The sequence below is a fragment of the Ascaphus truei genome, chromosome 1 (assembly GCF_040206685.1).
Source record: "Ascaphus truei isolate aAscTru1 chromosome 1, aAscTru1.hap1, whole genome shotgun sequence".
NCBI lineage: Eukaryota > Metazoa > Chordata > Amphibia > Anura > Ascaphidae > Ascaphus > Ascaphus truei.
Window position 1 is genome coordinate 227,440,928 of NC_134483.1, and position 12,380 is coordinate 227,453,307.

Consider the following 12,380-nt stretch of genomic DNA (forward strand, 5'->3'; position numbering starts at 1 on the left):
TCCTGTAAAAATAATTAAAAATATGAAGACTGGTAAAGTGGGATTACTGCTTCAAAAGAGCAGTGCATGTTGGGGGCTCTGCTAGAATAGATCCCAGTAAAGAGCATTGATAATTGTGTTCATCACTCATAGAATGAAGACATTTTGGGAAAAGCACAAACTAGCAAATGTGTCTGCATAGGAGCTACAATACTTTAAATTATACTTACTCCTAAAATATGAGCTCCCAGAAGAAATCTCACAATGACACACAAAGAAAGAAGACCAGAAAGCGCACTGAGGACAGTTGCAAAATGGATTGTATTTAAAATGTCCACTAAAGGTCAACTAGAAAATAAAGAACAATATTTTTTCCTTCACAATATTACAAAGTTACGCCCTTTCCTCTGTTGCTCGACTGCTACAACTGACGCAGGCCATCATTCTCTTCCGTCTCGATTATTGTAACCTCCTGCTATCCGGCCTTCCTGCCTCTCACCTACAATCTATCCTTAACACTGCTGCCAGAATCACTCTACCCTTTCCTAAAGCTGTCTTGGCGTCTCTCCTGCTGAAATCACTCTACTGGCTTCCAATCAAATCCCTTATCACACACTCAATTCTCCTAACTTTTAAAGCTCTACACTCTTCCTTACATCTCAGCTCTAATTTCTCGCTGTGCCCCATCCCGACTCTTGCGTTCTGCTCAATGATGTCTTCTGTCTACCCATTTTGTATCCAAAGCCTTCTCCCGCCTTAAGCCCCTCAATGACTGCCCCCCCACCTCTGGAATGCCCTTCCCCCGAATATCTGACAAGCACCCTTTCTATCCACCTTTAAGAACCACCTTAAAACACACCTGCTTAACGAAGCGTACGAGTAGCTCTGTGGCTGATACTTTACACCTCAAACATAAACCTTGGCCCCCTGAAGACGCACTTACCAGAACGCCCTCCTACTGTCTCTGCACGTCCTTCCTACCTACCAATTAGATTGTAAGCTCTTCGGAGCAGGGACTCCTCTTCCTAAATGTTACTTTATGTCTAAAGCACTTCTTCCCATTATGTGTTATTTATATGACCGTCACGTGTATTACTGCTGTGAAGAGCTATTTACTGTACATTAACGGTGCTATATAAATAAAAGATATACATTATTTATTCTGACTATCCATGAGTAATAGCTATAAAATGTGGATGCCACGAGTCATTGTTGCTTCTTACACTTGTAAACTTCACCCCCAAAGTCATTGGAAGATTTAACTAGGTTTATATATGCTCATTTCAGCACAACTTTTAAACGCCATAATAAGTACCGCGAGTGTCAGATTTTTGAGGATGCACCCGTTAATAAAATGTTGAGAATTACTCAAACTTGATGGTTTTCATTAAAAGAATGTTTACAGAATACTGGAGCAGTGGGTGGCGTTACGACTATTTCACTGCATTTGAAGACCCTAGCCATGTGACTGAGCAGGCCCTGAAAACGTCACCGTGTACTTTAAAATGTGTTTTATACGCTTGGATTGATTAATGATTACAATGTACTGTTTCAGTCAGATTAAACAATGTTTCAGAGTTTAAGAAACAGAAGTTATAAAACATTGAGCATTACATTTTTTGCAGTAAGATTATGTGAAGAATACCGACGCAATAAACAAATTCAATGCGAGAAAAAAAAAAGGCTTCCTATTGAGAAAGTGTACTTGGGTCCAGAAAAAGAAATTGCACTGGTGAGAAAACCTGAAGTGCAAGATGGGTGCGCTAATAATACACAGACTACTTCAAACCATAGATACCAGGGAGGGGGTGTTAAAAAAGGTACTTGTACTTGGGTCCAGCTGCACAGGCATCTATTTTACTATTAAATGATGATACACTGGTACCTGATCAAGAAATACATGATGTTTTCTGTTTTTATGCTTAAATCACGTTAATAATAATAAAAAAAAAAAAACACTGACCTTTGAGCATAAAATAGTTGCTCACATAATTCTTGATAATTTAAATGCCCGAGTCCTGAACCGCAGTCATTGGTGAAAAGTTAGAATGTATGGGTAACCAAATTCTGAATGGATTTTGGGAAAATTGACCCCAAATAGAGAAAAACAGTCTTGTCTATGTACTTGGTTTGAATCAGACTATGGTAGAATATTGTAAGAAAAATATTTCCATGCAAAACGGTTATCAAAAATCAGCATTTTCACACTTAAAACATTTTTTTTTAATATACTAAGGCTGCGCTTATACAGCCGGCGACGAGACTGATGACGTCACCCGTCGTCATTGCGATGAGTTGTATTTGGAAGTTTAGACGACGTTGCTGAATGACGTCATAAAAGAGGAGGGAGGAGGCATGGAGAAGCTTCCGATTGGCCGCAAGGGGAGACTGTCGCCGAAAAAATTAAATATCAGTGACTACCAGATTTTTGGTAGCACCGTCGCGTGCACTATAAGCGCAGACGACGGCGACAATGCATTTGTTTTGACGTGATGGCGCGTCGCCAGCACTACAGTATAAGCGCAGCCTAAGTTTTCCTTTTTCAAATGTTAACATGGAATGGCTGTTTAGTCACGTTAAGTCTGTAAAAACAGGAAGAAAAAAAAATATATATTAAAAACTAACTCCAAGGGGTATACTGCAAAGCAAATTTGGCATGAAACGTTTACAGAACCGTTTTTCTAGATTTTGATTAAAAAAAACTTCAAGTGATATTGAAAACCGTTAAAGCACCTGCCACTGCCAGTTTGTCTGATGAATCTGAGGCGGAGGGTTAATTAAGGTAAAGTCCCTCCATCCCTCTTTCATTCAGTGTAACTTGCTCCTGTATCACTTTCATTTAATTCACTTTCAGTTAGCTGGCCCGCAGGGGAGGCCTTGGGTTCAAGACACAGTGACTCACACACGGACTTCAGCAGGCTTATTAACTGCAGAACAACCGACAGAAAGGAAATCACAGAGGCGTCCCTCGTCAACGTTCAAGTTAAATCTACTTTTCATTGCCTCCTAAATACGTTTTTTTGAGACAGGGAAAATTGATCTCTTGACCAGGAAAAAAAACAGTAAATGTAGACGTTAGACCATGAAACCTGAAAGTGGAAAAGCGGCTCACGATATTCAAAAACTAAATTGGCCTTTTCATACAGGAAACAAATCTGGGCAAATAGGTCTCTCTCCAAAGATAAAGTGCTGTAATGTAGAGCAGGGATGCGCAAACCTTTGGCGCTGCGCCCCCTGCCAGCTCTCCTCCAGTGTTAGCACCCCCTTCTAACCTTCCTAGAGCGTCATGACGCCACGTGGTGTGACATCACACCACATGACCCCGCGGCATCATGTGATGCAGCGTTGCCATGTTAACACGTCAGACGCCGGCTGAATCCCGATAAGTTGATGTTGCAGAGGCCTCACGTGATCCCCCGGCATTTAATTTAAATGCCTCGAGGAAGAGCGCGGGGCCTCTGTAACCGCCTGTGCCACCCCAGAAAAATCTCACCCCCACCACCGTTTGAGCACCATTGATGAAGAGGACAGAAACGTTGATCTTTACATTAAAGCACTTTATTTTTAGAGGAATACCTGTGAATGCCCATATTAGTTTCATACATATTTGCATATATAGTCCTTAATTATAATGTTTTTTATATACTGTATACACAAAAGGCTTATTTTCTGGGGATACAGCAACTGTGTATGCTATTAACACAGTAGTCTACATCAGCTCACGCATGCGCAGACAGCTACTGTCTTAATAGCTTAGGCCTCGTCCCCAGTTATCACGACGGCGTGTGAGCAAGAGATGGCTCTCTAGGGGGCTAGCCGCAGTCTGCGTGTGCAAAAAATGTGTCTTTTGGCGCGGCGGCCACATCACTGTGACCATTCAGCCAATGCAGGCGAACAAGCAGCGTGATGTCATGGCCACGCCCCATCAATCTGAATTCCTCTTATCACTGCAGAAACGGGAGCACGCACCGCCAGGCGCTCCAACGCGCGCACACACACCGACTGGGGCCATAGCCTTACACTGGACCCATATGCTCCTTTTGGTCCGGTGTAAGCCATTAACACAGTAGTCGCATGCACAGATGGCTACTTTGTTAACAGTGTCTCAAAAAGATTGTTGCAGGACCACAGTATCCCAATCTTTTTTCGCAGAAAAAAAAGCTGTGTGTGTGTATGTGTGTATATATATATATATATATATATATATGTATATTATATATATATAAATTATTTCTCCCACCCCCACTCTGTCCCGTTTGTTATACAGGGTATAAGGTATATTGTGCCTTGTCCTCACCGCCGCTGCTGTTCTCCTCTCCCGGGCCGGGCGGGGCCGGGTTGCTGTCCCCTCCATACTGTGGGGTTTTCTCCCCCCATTGCAGGTTCCGGCTGCCCGGGATGTCCGGCGGGGTGGTGACCCAGTGCTGTGACAGCTCCCCGGAGGAGTTGAATGACCTTGCTGGGAAGCCGTGTTGCGGTGGCAGTTGAGATAGAGGCGGCAGCAGCAGCGATTCCTCCGCCCGGCCCGGGCCCCAAGCATATCCCCGGTATCCCAGGCCGTCGAAGCCATCGGGCCGGCGGGGCTGCATGATGCGTAATAACGGGCTACAAGTCAACGCAAATTACTGACGTCACTGCGGCAGGTGACAGCTCCGGATCTTCCGGGAGCAGGAAGCAAATAGGCACTGACGTAACACAGCACTGACGCTTCGCATCCCGGGAATTGTAGTCCAAACTAGTTGCCTGGGCTACGGAGGCGGAAATGCGCCGCTCTCACTGGTACTGTCTTTTTTTTGATTGACAGGACTGAGCTACCCATATCCTTGCGGTCTAACTGGGCCGTTCCATGGTTCGCCTACATTTGATTGGTTGAAATTGAGGGATGGGCGGGAAGATTAACCGCGTCACCACGATACCAGGCAGCGTCCCTAGTAACTGTCAGGCCCATGCACAGAGAGCAGACTCCGGGAGCGGGAGCAGCAGAGCCTGGCGCTGGTGAGTGAGGGGAGGCGGTCACGTGTGAAAGAAGGACTGCTCTAAGGTTCCAGTGACCCTGCACCATGGGCAATAATATCTCGTCTGTTATTATCCTGCTATACATTGCTATTGAAACGCATATTAATATAAGCAAGATTAGTGAATACCGCCTCATATTTGTGATTTAGTAGATCAACTCCTTTTCTTTCTCCTCAAAGTTGTCGTCATGTTGGATGTTGATCAACTAAAAAAATTTTTAGAACTGTATTGAGGATACAATTACACAATGACACTTATGTTGATGCTGAAGTAACGGCGTTGCAGTACCAACCATATACACAATATTAGTTAGTGTATAAAGGTTGGGCAATGTACTAACATTGTAGTTACAAAAATTGGAGGGAAGAGAAAAAAGGGGAGCAGGGACTGATTGATTATTTTAAAAAAATGCTATATTACAATGTATATATTGCTTTAGGCTTCACATACATTGTATATGAATGTTTTGTATAATGTCTCATGGCACATGGTTGTATTATTTGAATTGCAATATGACATTCACTTCAAGCATCTAGTTCTATTCACACAGTATGTGCAGTACAATGAATTCTAAAATAAATAAAAGTTAACAGAGGAAAGGGACGTTATGGGTTTTCCTCAAATATAACACAAGTATAAAGATGGAGGACATTTTGTCTTTGTAGTTAAAAAAACAAATCATACCACAATTTTAAGCGGCTTCAAATGTAGGGGCCTATGTAATGTACTAAGAGCAAAATTGGTGCATGTCAAACTCAATTTGAAATGTCCTTGTGTTCGCCTATGAATGAACTATGCTCAAATGTATCTATTTGAGCCAGCTGTGTCAAAAATTATTTGTTTTTCATTTGTTTTGGTGCGCAGAAATGGACATGCGCTAGGCATACAGATGTTAATGTTATGTACTAAACAAATTATATTTACATCAATTCAAAGTGCGTAAAAATCGTAAGCCACATTCATCTTGACTTAAACACTAAAGCAGCTATTAATAGTGTTAGTGTGGAATTAAGTTGCAATCAATTAACCTAAAAATGAATGTGACCCAGCACAGATACACAGCATGGCTATTATAAGTAATATTACACTGTTAGTTGCTATTTACTAATAAGAGTTATAAATAAAAAAACATGCAATTCTGTTTTAATTTAAATTGGATCGGTTAGGACCTAATTTTATTTATTACGTATACCTCATGTTGAATACCTAAACTTTAGGTAGCCGGGTCAGGGTAGGAGAGGTCTGGAAGGTCAGTAATACTTGCTGAGGTCAGTGTTGGAGAGTAGCGGATCTTAGGAGGTACTTAGCCGTGGTCTGGATTGGAGAGAGGCCGATCGTCTTGGTACTTAGCCGAGGTCAGTATTGGAGAGAAACGGATCGTCAAGGTATTTTGTTGAGGTCGGGATGGAGAGATGCGGATCGTCGTAGGTAGCCGAGTCCCTCCATGATCCACTGCCGCTTCAATGTCTCGGTGCATGACCACTCTTCCAACACCTTTTAGGGTGTTTCTAGCCAGGCCGCAATCCCTTCTCCCGCGGGAGTGGGTGTTACTCTGGAGAAAGCCTTGAGTTTCCTATAGTTCTGGGACTGAGACGACATCGTTTAAAGCCTTCACTATTTGCGGTAGGGTCACTCCCAGGTCGGGGCCGCCAGTTGTGAGATGACTGTAGTAGACTGGCCCTTGGCGAGGATTCTGCATAGCACTGTTCTCATACCGACTGGCTGTGGTGAATTGTCGGCTCAGTGGGATGTTTCTAGCATGGCACTGAACGTGTAGGTTACCCGGGGTATTGTTACGTCTGACCGAGTTGGGGTACTTGAGACCAGGGCTTTGGTCATCCATCCCTTGGAGATATAGGAAGAGGTGGAAGCCTCAGCCTGATAGGGGACCTCCGACGAGGGTCCTGGGGTGGATGCAGCCAGGGAAGATGGTAGCCATGGGTATATGAGTAGGCAACCCTCGGGCAGGGACTCTGATTGATTTAGGGCCTTAGGGGGATCTTCCATACCTATTTCTTGCTCGGTGGCCAGTAGTACTACACTCCAACGATAAGTGGGGTCATATTTTCGACCTAGGATCTTGGCGGCGTCCAGACCAGGAGAGTTTCTTGAATGGTCGCGGATGGTCATCATAGATGTAAGGGCGGGGACTCCTCCCACGTGGCGCGGCGGTTCGTGGAGTTCTAAGGCCTAGTTGTGGACCTCTTGCTGGGAGGATACAAACATGGTGTTCGTGTTTGGTTTCTCTAATTTAACTGCTAATTCGGGCACCCCAGGTCAGAATCTCAGCAGCACCTCCAAATATAGATCTCTTTCCCCACTATCTGGGAGATGAGACTGCTACTGAGTGTAACGTGGTGTGTTTTATCTGTAGGCTCACAGGAGGCCTGACCCTCCGCTGCAGGGAGCCTGGGTGTATCTGGTTGTTCCGGTGACAGTGCCTCCACCTGCAAAGGATCCGGGCAGTGCCAGATAACCCCTTCACAGGACCCAATACAATAATACACACACAGTATATGGAAATAGGTTTACTGAACATGCAAATTATACTCAGAGACAGTAATACGATTAGACCATACATACATGTACACTGATATGCAGTACCTCTAAAATACTCGGGTGCAGGGGGCACTAGTGTCCCAGTGTTCTCCATCCCCAATTGTCTCTCCCAGCCCACGTGTGTGTTACAGCGTTGCCAACAGTAAGAGTGTATAGTTTGTGCACTTGTTGACTGTTTGATATCTGCCAGGTGCTCCAGCACCTGGCAACGCTGACTGTAGAAAGGGGCCCATCTGTCCTGTGCCGTCGTCTGCGATGGCATACGCCTCTACGGGGTGGGGGGGGGGGGACTCCTGCCCGAGTGTCCCACCATGAATAGAGTCTTTATACCTTGCGTGGGTGGTCAGAGCCCAGACACAGGCCACAAGTAGTATACGTTGTCACTGTGTCCCTGACACTATAGATTCTAATTGGGGCAGTGTCCCTATCTAAAGGGCCTGTCCCTGAAGCAGCCACCATCTCACTGGGACTCAGGGTCTACCTTTGGCCTAAGAGGGGATAAGCTAGGCCTAGTCCAGGGCAGCACAGCTCCCTGGACATTACCTACTTGTTCCAGCTCCCTCTTCAGACTTGCGCGGTCCTCAGCGTGCCAAATGTAACAAAGCTGTGAGCAGGGGAATCCTGGAGCCCGATTGGCTGTGCTGGCCCCACATGTCCATACTCCCAGAGCATTCTGGGTAATGTAGTTCCTCTGCGGAGCTTCATGTAATGGCTGTCGCTATTGGCCTGCGCATGCGCGCATCCCCTTAATGGCTTAATGCGCCAGTCTCGCGCATGCGTGGCAAACAATAAAATGGTGCGGACCTCCGGCGACCCGCTTGCCATCCTGGCTATCGGTGGGGAGGCCTCTGCCTCCTTCGGCGCCCGCACCAGCCGCGGGTCCACCCGCGTCCGCAGCAGGTTAAGGGGACCAAAAGGGGGGACCAGGCTATATAAGATATAATTGAAAGATATTGTTTTTTCTACACTGAAGTTTTAAAATGTTGCTCAACATATTTTACCTGTTAAAGTATTGTACTGGCAAAACTAATTTTATTCCAATTTTTGTAATGTATGTTATAGCACCTTTTTAATACAATAATGATCCTACTCATTGCCTCTGAAACTATAGTGGAAACATTCAAGCAAATAAATGATGGTATGGTCTCTGTATTAGAAGAAAAATTATAACTAAGGAATCATTCTAGCATAACATGACTTTTTTTGGTGTTATTTGTAACAGAGACATGTAAATCAATCATGAGGGTGGATGAGATGGCGCCGATTTTGCAGCCCTGAAAACAGCTCCGCTTTTGGGCTGTGTGCGAATACAGCGGGTGCCCTTTGTAACCTCCATGGACACTGGCTTTTGTTCCCCACTCTCTAAAGTCTGGGAAAACAACCCGCAAATAGGGGCCTACGTGCCCATGCATGGGCACCCTCCCCCACCATAGAAAAATAGAGCAGGGAGGCATGGTTCTGAGGGTGTAAGGGGTCCAATGTCCAGCTAGGTGGTACTACAGCCCCACATTTGTAAAAGCATCCATAAACAGCCCAGAACAGAACTTGTACTTTCACATACAATAAAGTGTTACATTTTTACATGATTTTGGAAAATACATATGTTGCTAGGTCCCCCTCTGGGCTCCCCATGCCCCTCTTACCTCCGGATCCGCTGTGGAGGGGCGCGGGTACATCCGGCGGTTGCCGGTGGTTGCAGGTGAGGCAGGAACAGGTGCTGGTAGGAGCAAGGAGGTTTCGGCAGGCGTTCAAGCCAGGTCAGGGTTATAGATTGGAGAATGGTTACGGTACTTGCCAAGTTCAGGTGTGGAGAGTTTCGGATCGTCGTAGTTCGTACCCAGGTTCAGGATTGGAGAGTATCGGATTGTCTGGGTACATTTGCCTGGTTCAGGATAGGAGAATGTAGGATCGTTGGAGTACTTAGCCAAGGTCAGGACCGGAGACTGGAGAATCGTCGTACAAGCCGGATCAGGAGTAGAGAGAAGCGGAGTTCAAGGAGCTAGCAGGGTTCAGACAACAAGCGGTAAACAGCATACAAGGCAAGACAGGACAAGCAACAAGGATGTGGCAAGGCACGGCGCCACAATGACTGCTCAGCGATGACTGACTTCAGAGTGAAGGTATATAAAGGAGGAGCCTCCAATAGCAAGCCAGGGTGGAACCAGGAAGTGTAATTCGATTGGCTGCAGGTGCACACAGGTGTGCCCTATGATGCAAGAGAAAAAAGAGCAAAACAGTGCACTGCCAGAGAGCCAGGTGGTGTAAAAATATAAAGTCTATTTATTCAGCAACCCTCACAAAAACATACCCCAAAGGGTGAGACAGTAGCTCCTACGCGTTTCGGACCGTGGGGGTCCTTTATCAATGAGGTGTCACTAGAGTGCCTTATGGCACAATAGTTGGTCTCCTTCAGGAGACGTATGTGTTTAATAGGTGACTAAATAGAGGAAAGCAGAGATCCCTGCTGATGCACTCACTTGAGTCAAAATAATAAAGTTTTAATAAACACATAGAAAACAGATAAAAATCAACTATTTAAAACCTATGATAGTGCATGTACTATCAAACAAGAGTGAGCAAATTCTCACTCAGGGTAGAGAAAAACTGTAAAACCTATTAAATAACAGGTAAGTATGTTACAGTGTATTACTCCAAAGAATAAAGAGGGGTAAGTCCCCCGAAGAAGTTCCACCCTGGAACGAAACACGTGTCGGGTGACGTCATAGCGCAACCAGGCTAGCAGTAGCCTGGTCAGTCTTCATCCACCGTCTGAAGGATTTGCTCCTAGTTTAGCTAATAAAGATGTGGGCCGTGCAGGATCCCACTAGCTAGAATCAGAGGCTATTACAGCTCTCAGGGGTACTGTTGGATGTCAGTGTGGCTTGGGATACGCAGTATACATGTCTGTGGAATAGCTATCAGCTACAGAATGCTATTTTGAAAGTGTCACACCCAGACGGTTGGTTGCAGCCCTGAGAAGGTAACAATTTGATACTTAGATTCAATGAATCTCAGCACATGACACCATTACTACAGCAGCTGCTTGCACTTGGTAACTCTGTAGTGATTTATGCAGTGATTCTGCATTTTCCCTACCCACTGCCAGACCAAGACCCCTTGATTTGTTTGGGGACTTACCCCTCTTTATTCTTTGGAGTAATACACTGTAACATACTTACCTGTTATTTAATAGGTTTTACAGATGTGGGCCGTGCAGGATCGCACTAGCTAGAATCAGAGGCTATTACAGCTCTCAGGGGGGTACTGTTGGATGTCAGTGTGGCTTGGGATACTCAGTATACATGTCTGTGGAATAGCTATCAGCCACAGAATGCTATTTTGAAAGTGTCACACCCAGACTGAGGGTTGAAGCCCTGAGAAGGTAACAATTTGATCCCATCTGAGTGTGGACATTGTGTTAGAGGACATTGTGGGGTTACGGTCATGCGTGGTCTATTTGGTTTGGCTGTTATCTTTATCAGTGTGTGTGTATTATTGCATTGGGTCCTGTGATGGGGTTATCCAACATAGTAGGATCCCGCACAGGTGGAGGCCCTGTCACCAGACGGATCAGGTACACCCCAGGCTCCCAGCAGCGGAGGTTCAGGCCTCCTGTAAGCCACAGGTAAAGCACCACTCACACAGTAGCCGCCATATCTCCCATAGGATGGGGGAAACTGTGCTACACATACATAAGCAATCCCAGTGCCTTACAATAACCCTTGAGTCATGGGCAGTAACACAGATTAAAGGGACAGCAGGACAGGGCTTAACCTTTATTTTAACCATCCTACGGCCCTTTTTGTCACCATCATGTCTTTGATACATTTTTATGGATTGGGCAGGACAGAAGTCCTTATAAATATACACTTTTTATACTGCCACTTTCCGAAAAGTGACTAACTTATGGTGAAATTGGCAAAATATTGAGGAATGTTTCCGTGAAAAATTTCCGAAAGATTTTGTCTCCACATTTGAGGACTGTAAGAGATGTGTGCAGAGGTACATTTAATGGAGACCGATTAGGGTGAAATTAAATCCTTGCTTTATTGCGCCTGTTCCTTTAACAAGGCAAAATATACAAAAAGAAACAAAATAAAGGCCTACTCCGCTTTGGAGAATAACTAAACCTTTACTCCAGCCCTTTCTAACTGGGTGGGTAGCTAAGCTGGTTACCACCCTAAACATATACACACACACAACAGTTCAACAAGAAAGTCTCTTATCTGTTTCTGTTGTTGTAGCTGTAGGGGAAGGCCTTGCTGTTCTCCTGGGTCAGCATCCTTTTGTGCTATGGCACTCTCTGTGTCCAGGTATAGAGGTCTTGGCCCCTTGTCTTGCTGTCAGCATACAGTCCTTTTGTGTGCATCAAGACATCATATTTTCCTCAGGTCAGCCCAGTTGTGGGCTAAGGAAATATCTGCAGTCCTCTTTCTCCTTATGTCAGCCCAAATGTGAGCTAATTATTCTCTCTTCTGTTTCTCACATCAGGATTTTTCTAAGAGCCAGGTGGAGTCCGGTTGATTACTGTGTGCAATTAACCAGCACACTGCTGGATTTAGAGGCAGATTCTCTCAAATAGTGATAAGACCCTGTTACAAGGACATTTGCACATCTCTAATGATCACATCTATTGGGAGTTATTAATAATATTGTATTTAATATTAACACCCCTTAAAATCACTTCTAAACTTTATTTAACAAAGTGCACACCTGATATTGTATCACTAGATGGCAGTGGCTTCAAACGAAAATTCTGCAATCAGAATACAAAATGAAAGTTTTAAGTATTGCAGTAGAAACTAATCAAGGAAATGCAGAGACAT

The 12,380-nt window shown here is 44.8% G+C and overlaps 2 protein-coding genes across 3 annotated transcripts in view; one reads left to right on the forward strand and one right to left on the reverse strand.

Annotated features, from left to right (window-relative positions):
• The window catches only part of SLC25A46 (solute carrier family 25 member 46), a 29,834-nt gene extending 25,094 nt beyond the window's left edge, over positions 1–4,740 (reverse strand). Inside the window, exon 1 of the mRNA XM_075601926.1 lies at positions 4,277–4,740. Within this exon, the coding sequence (XP_075458041.1) occupies positions 4,277–4,568 (292 nt within the window). The 5' untranslated portion in view covers positions 4,569–4,740. The remainder of the gene's footprint in view (positions 1–4,276) is intronic.
• TMEM232 (transmembrane protein 232) overlaps positions 4,282–12,380 on the forward strand; it is a 593,400-nt gene continuing 585,301 nt past the window's right edge. For both annotated transcript variants that reach the window (XM_075601904.1, XM_075601914.1), the window contains exon 1: positions 4,282–4,974. The gene's annotated coding sequence lies outside the window, so the exon portion shown is untranslated. The remainder of the gene's footprint in view (positions 4,975–12,380) is intronic.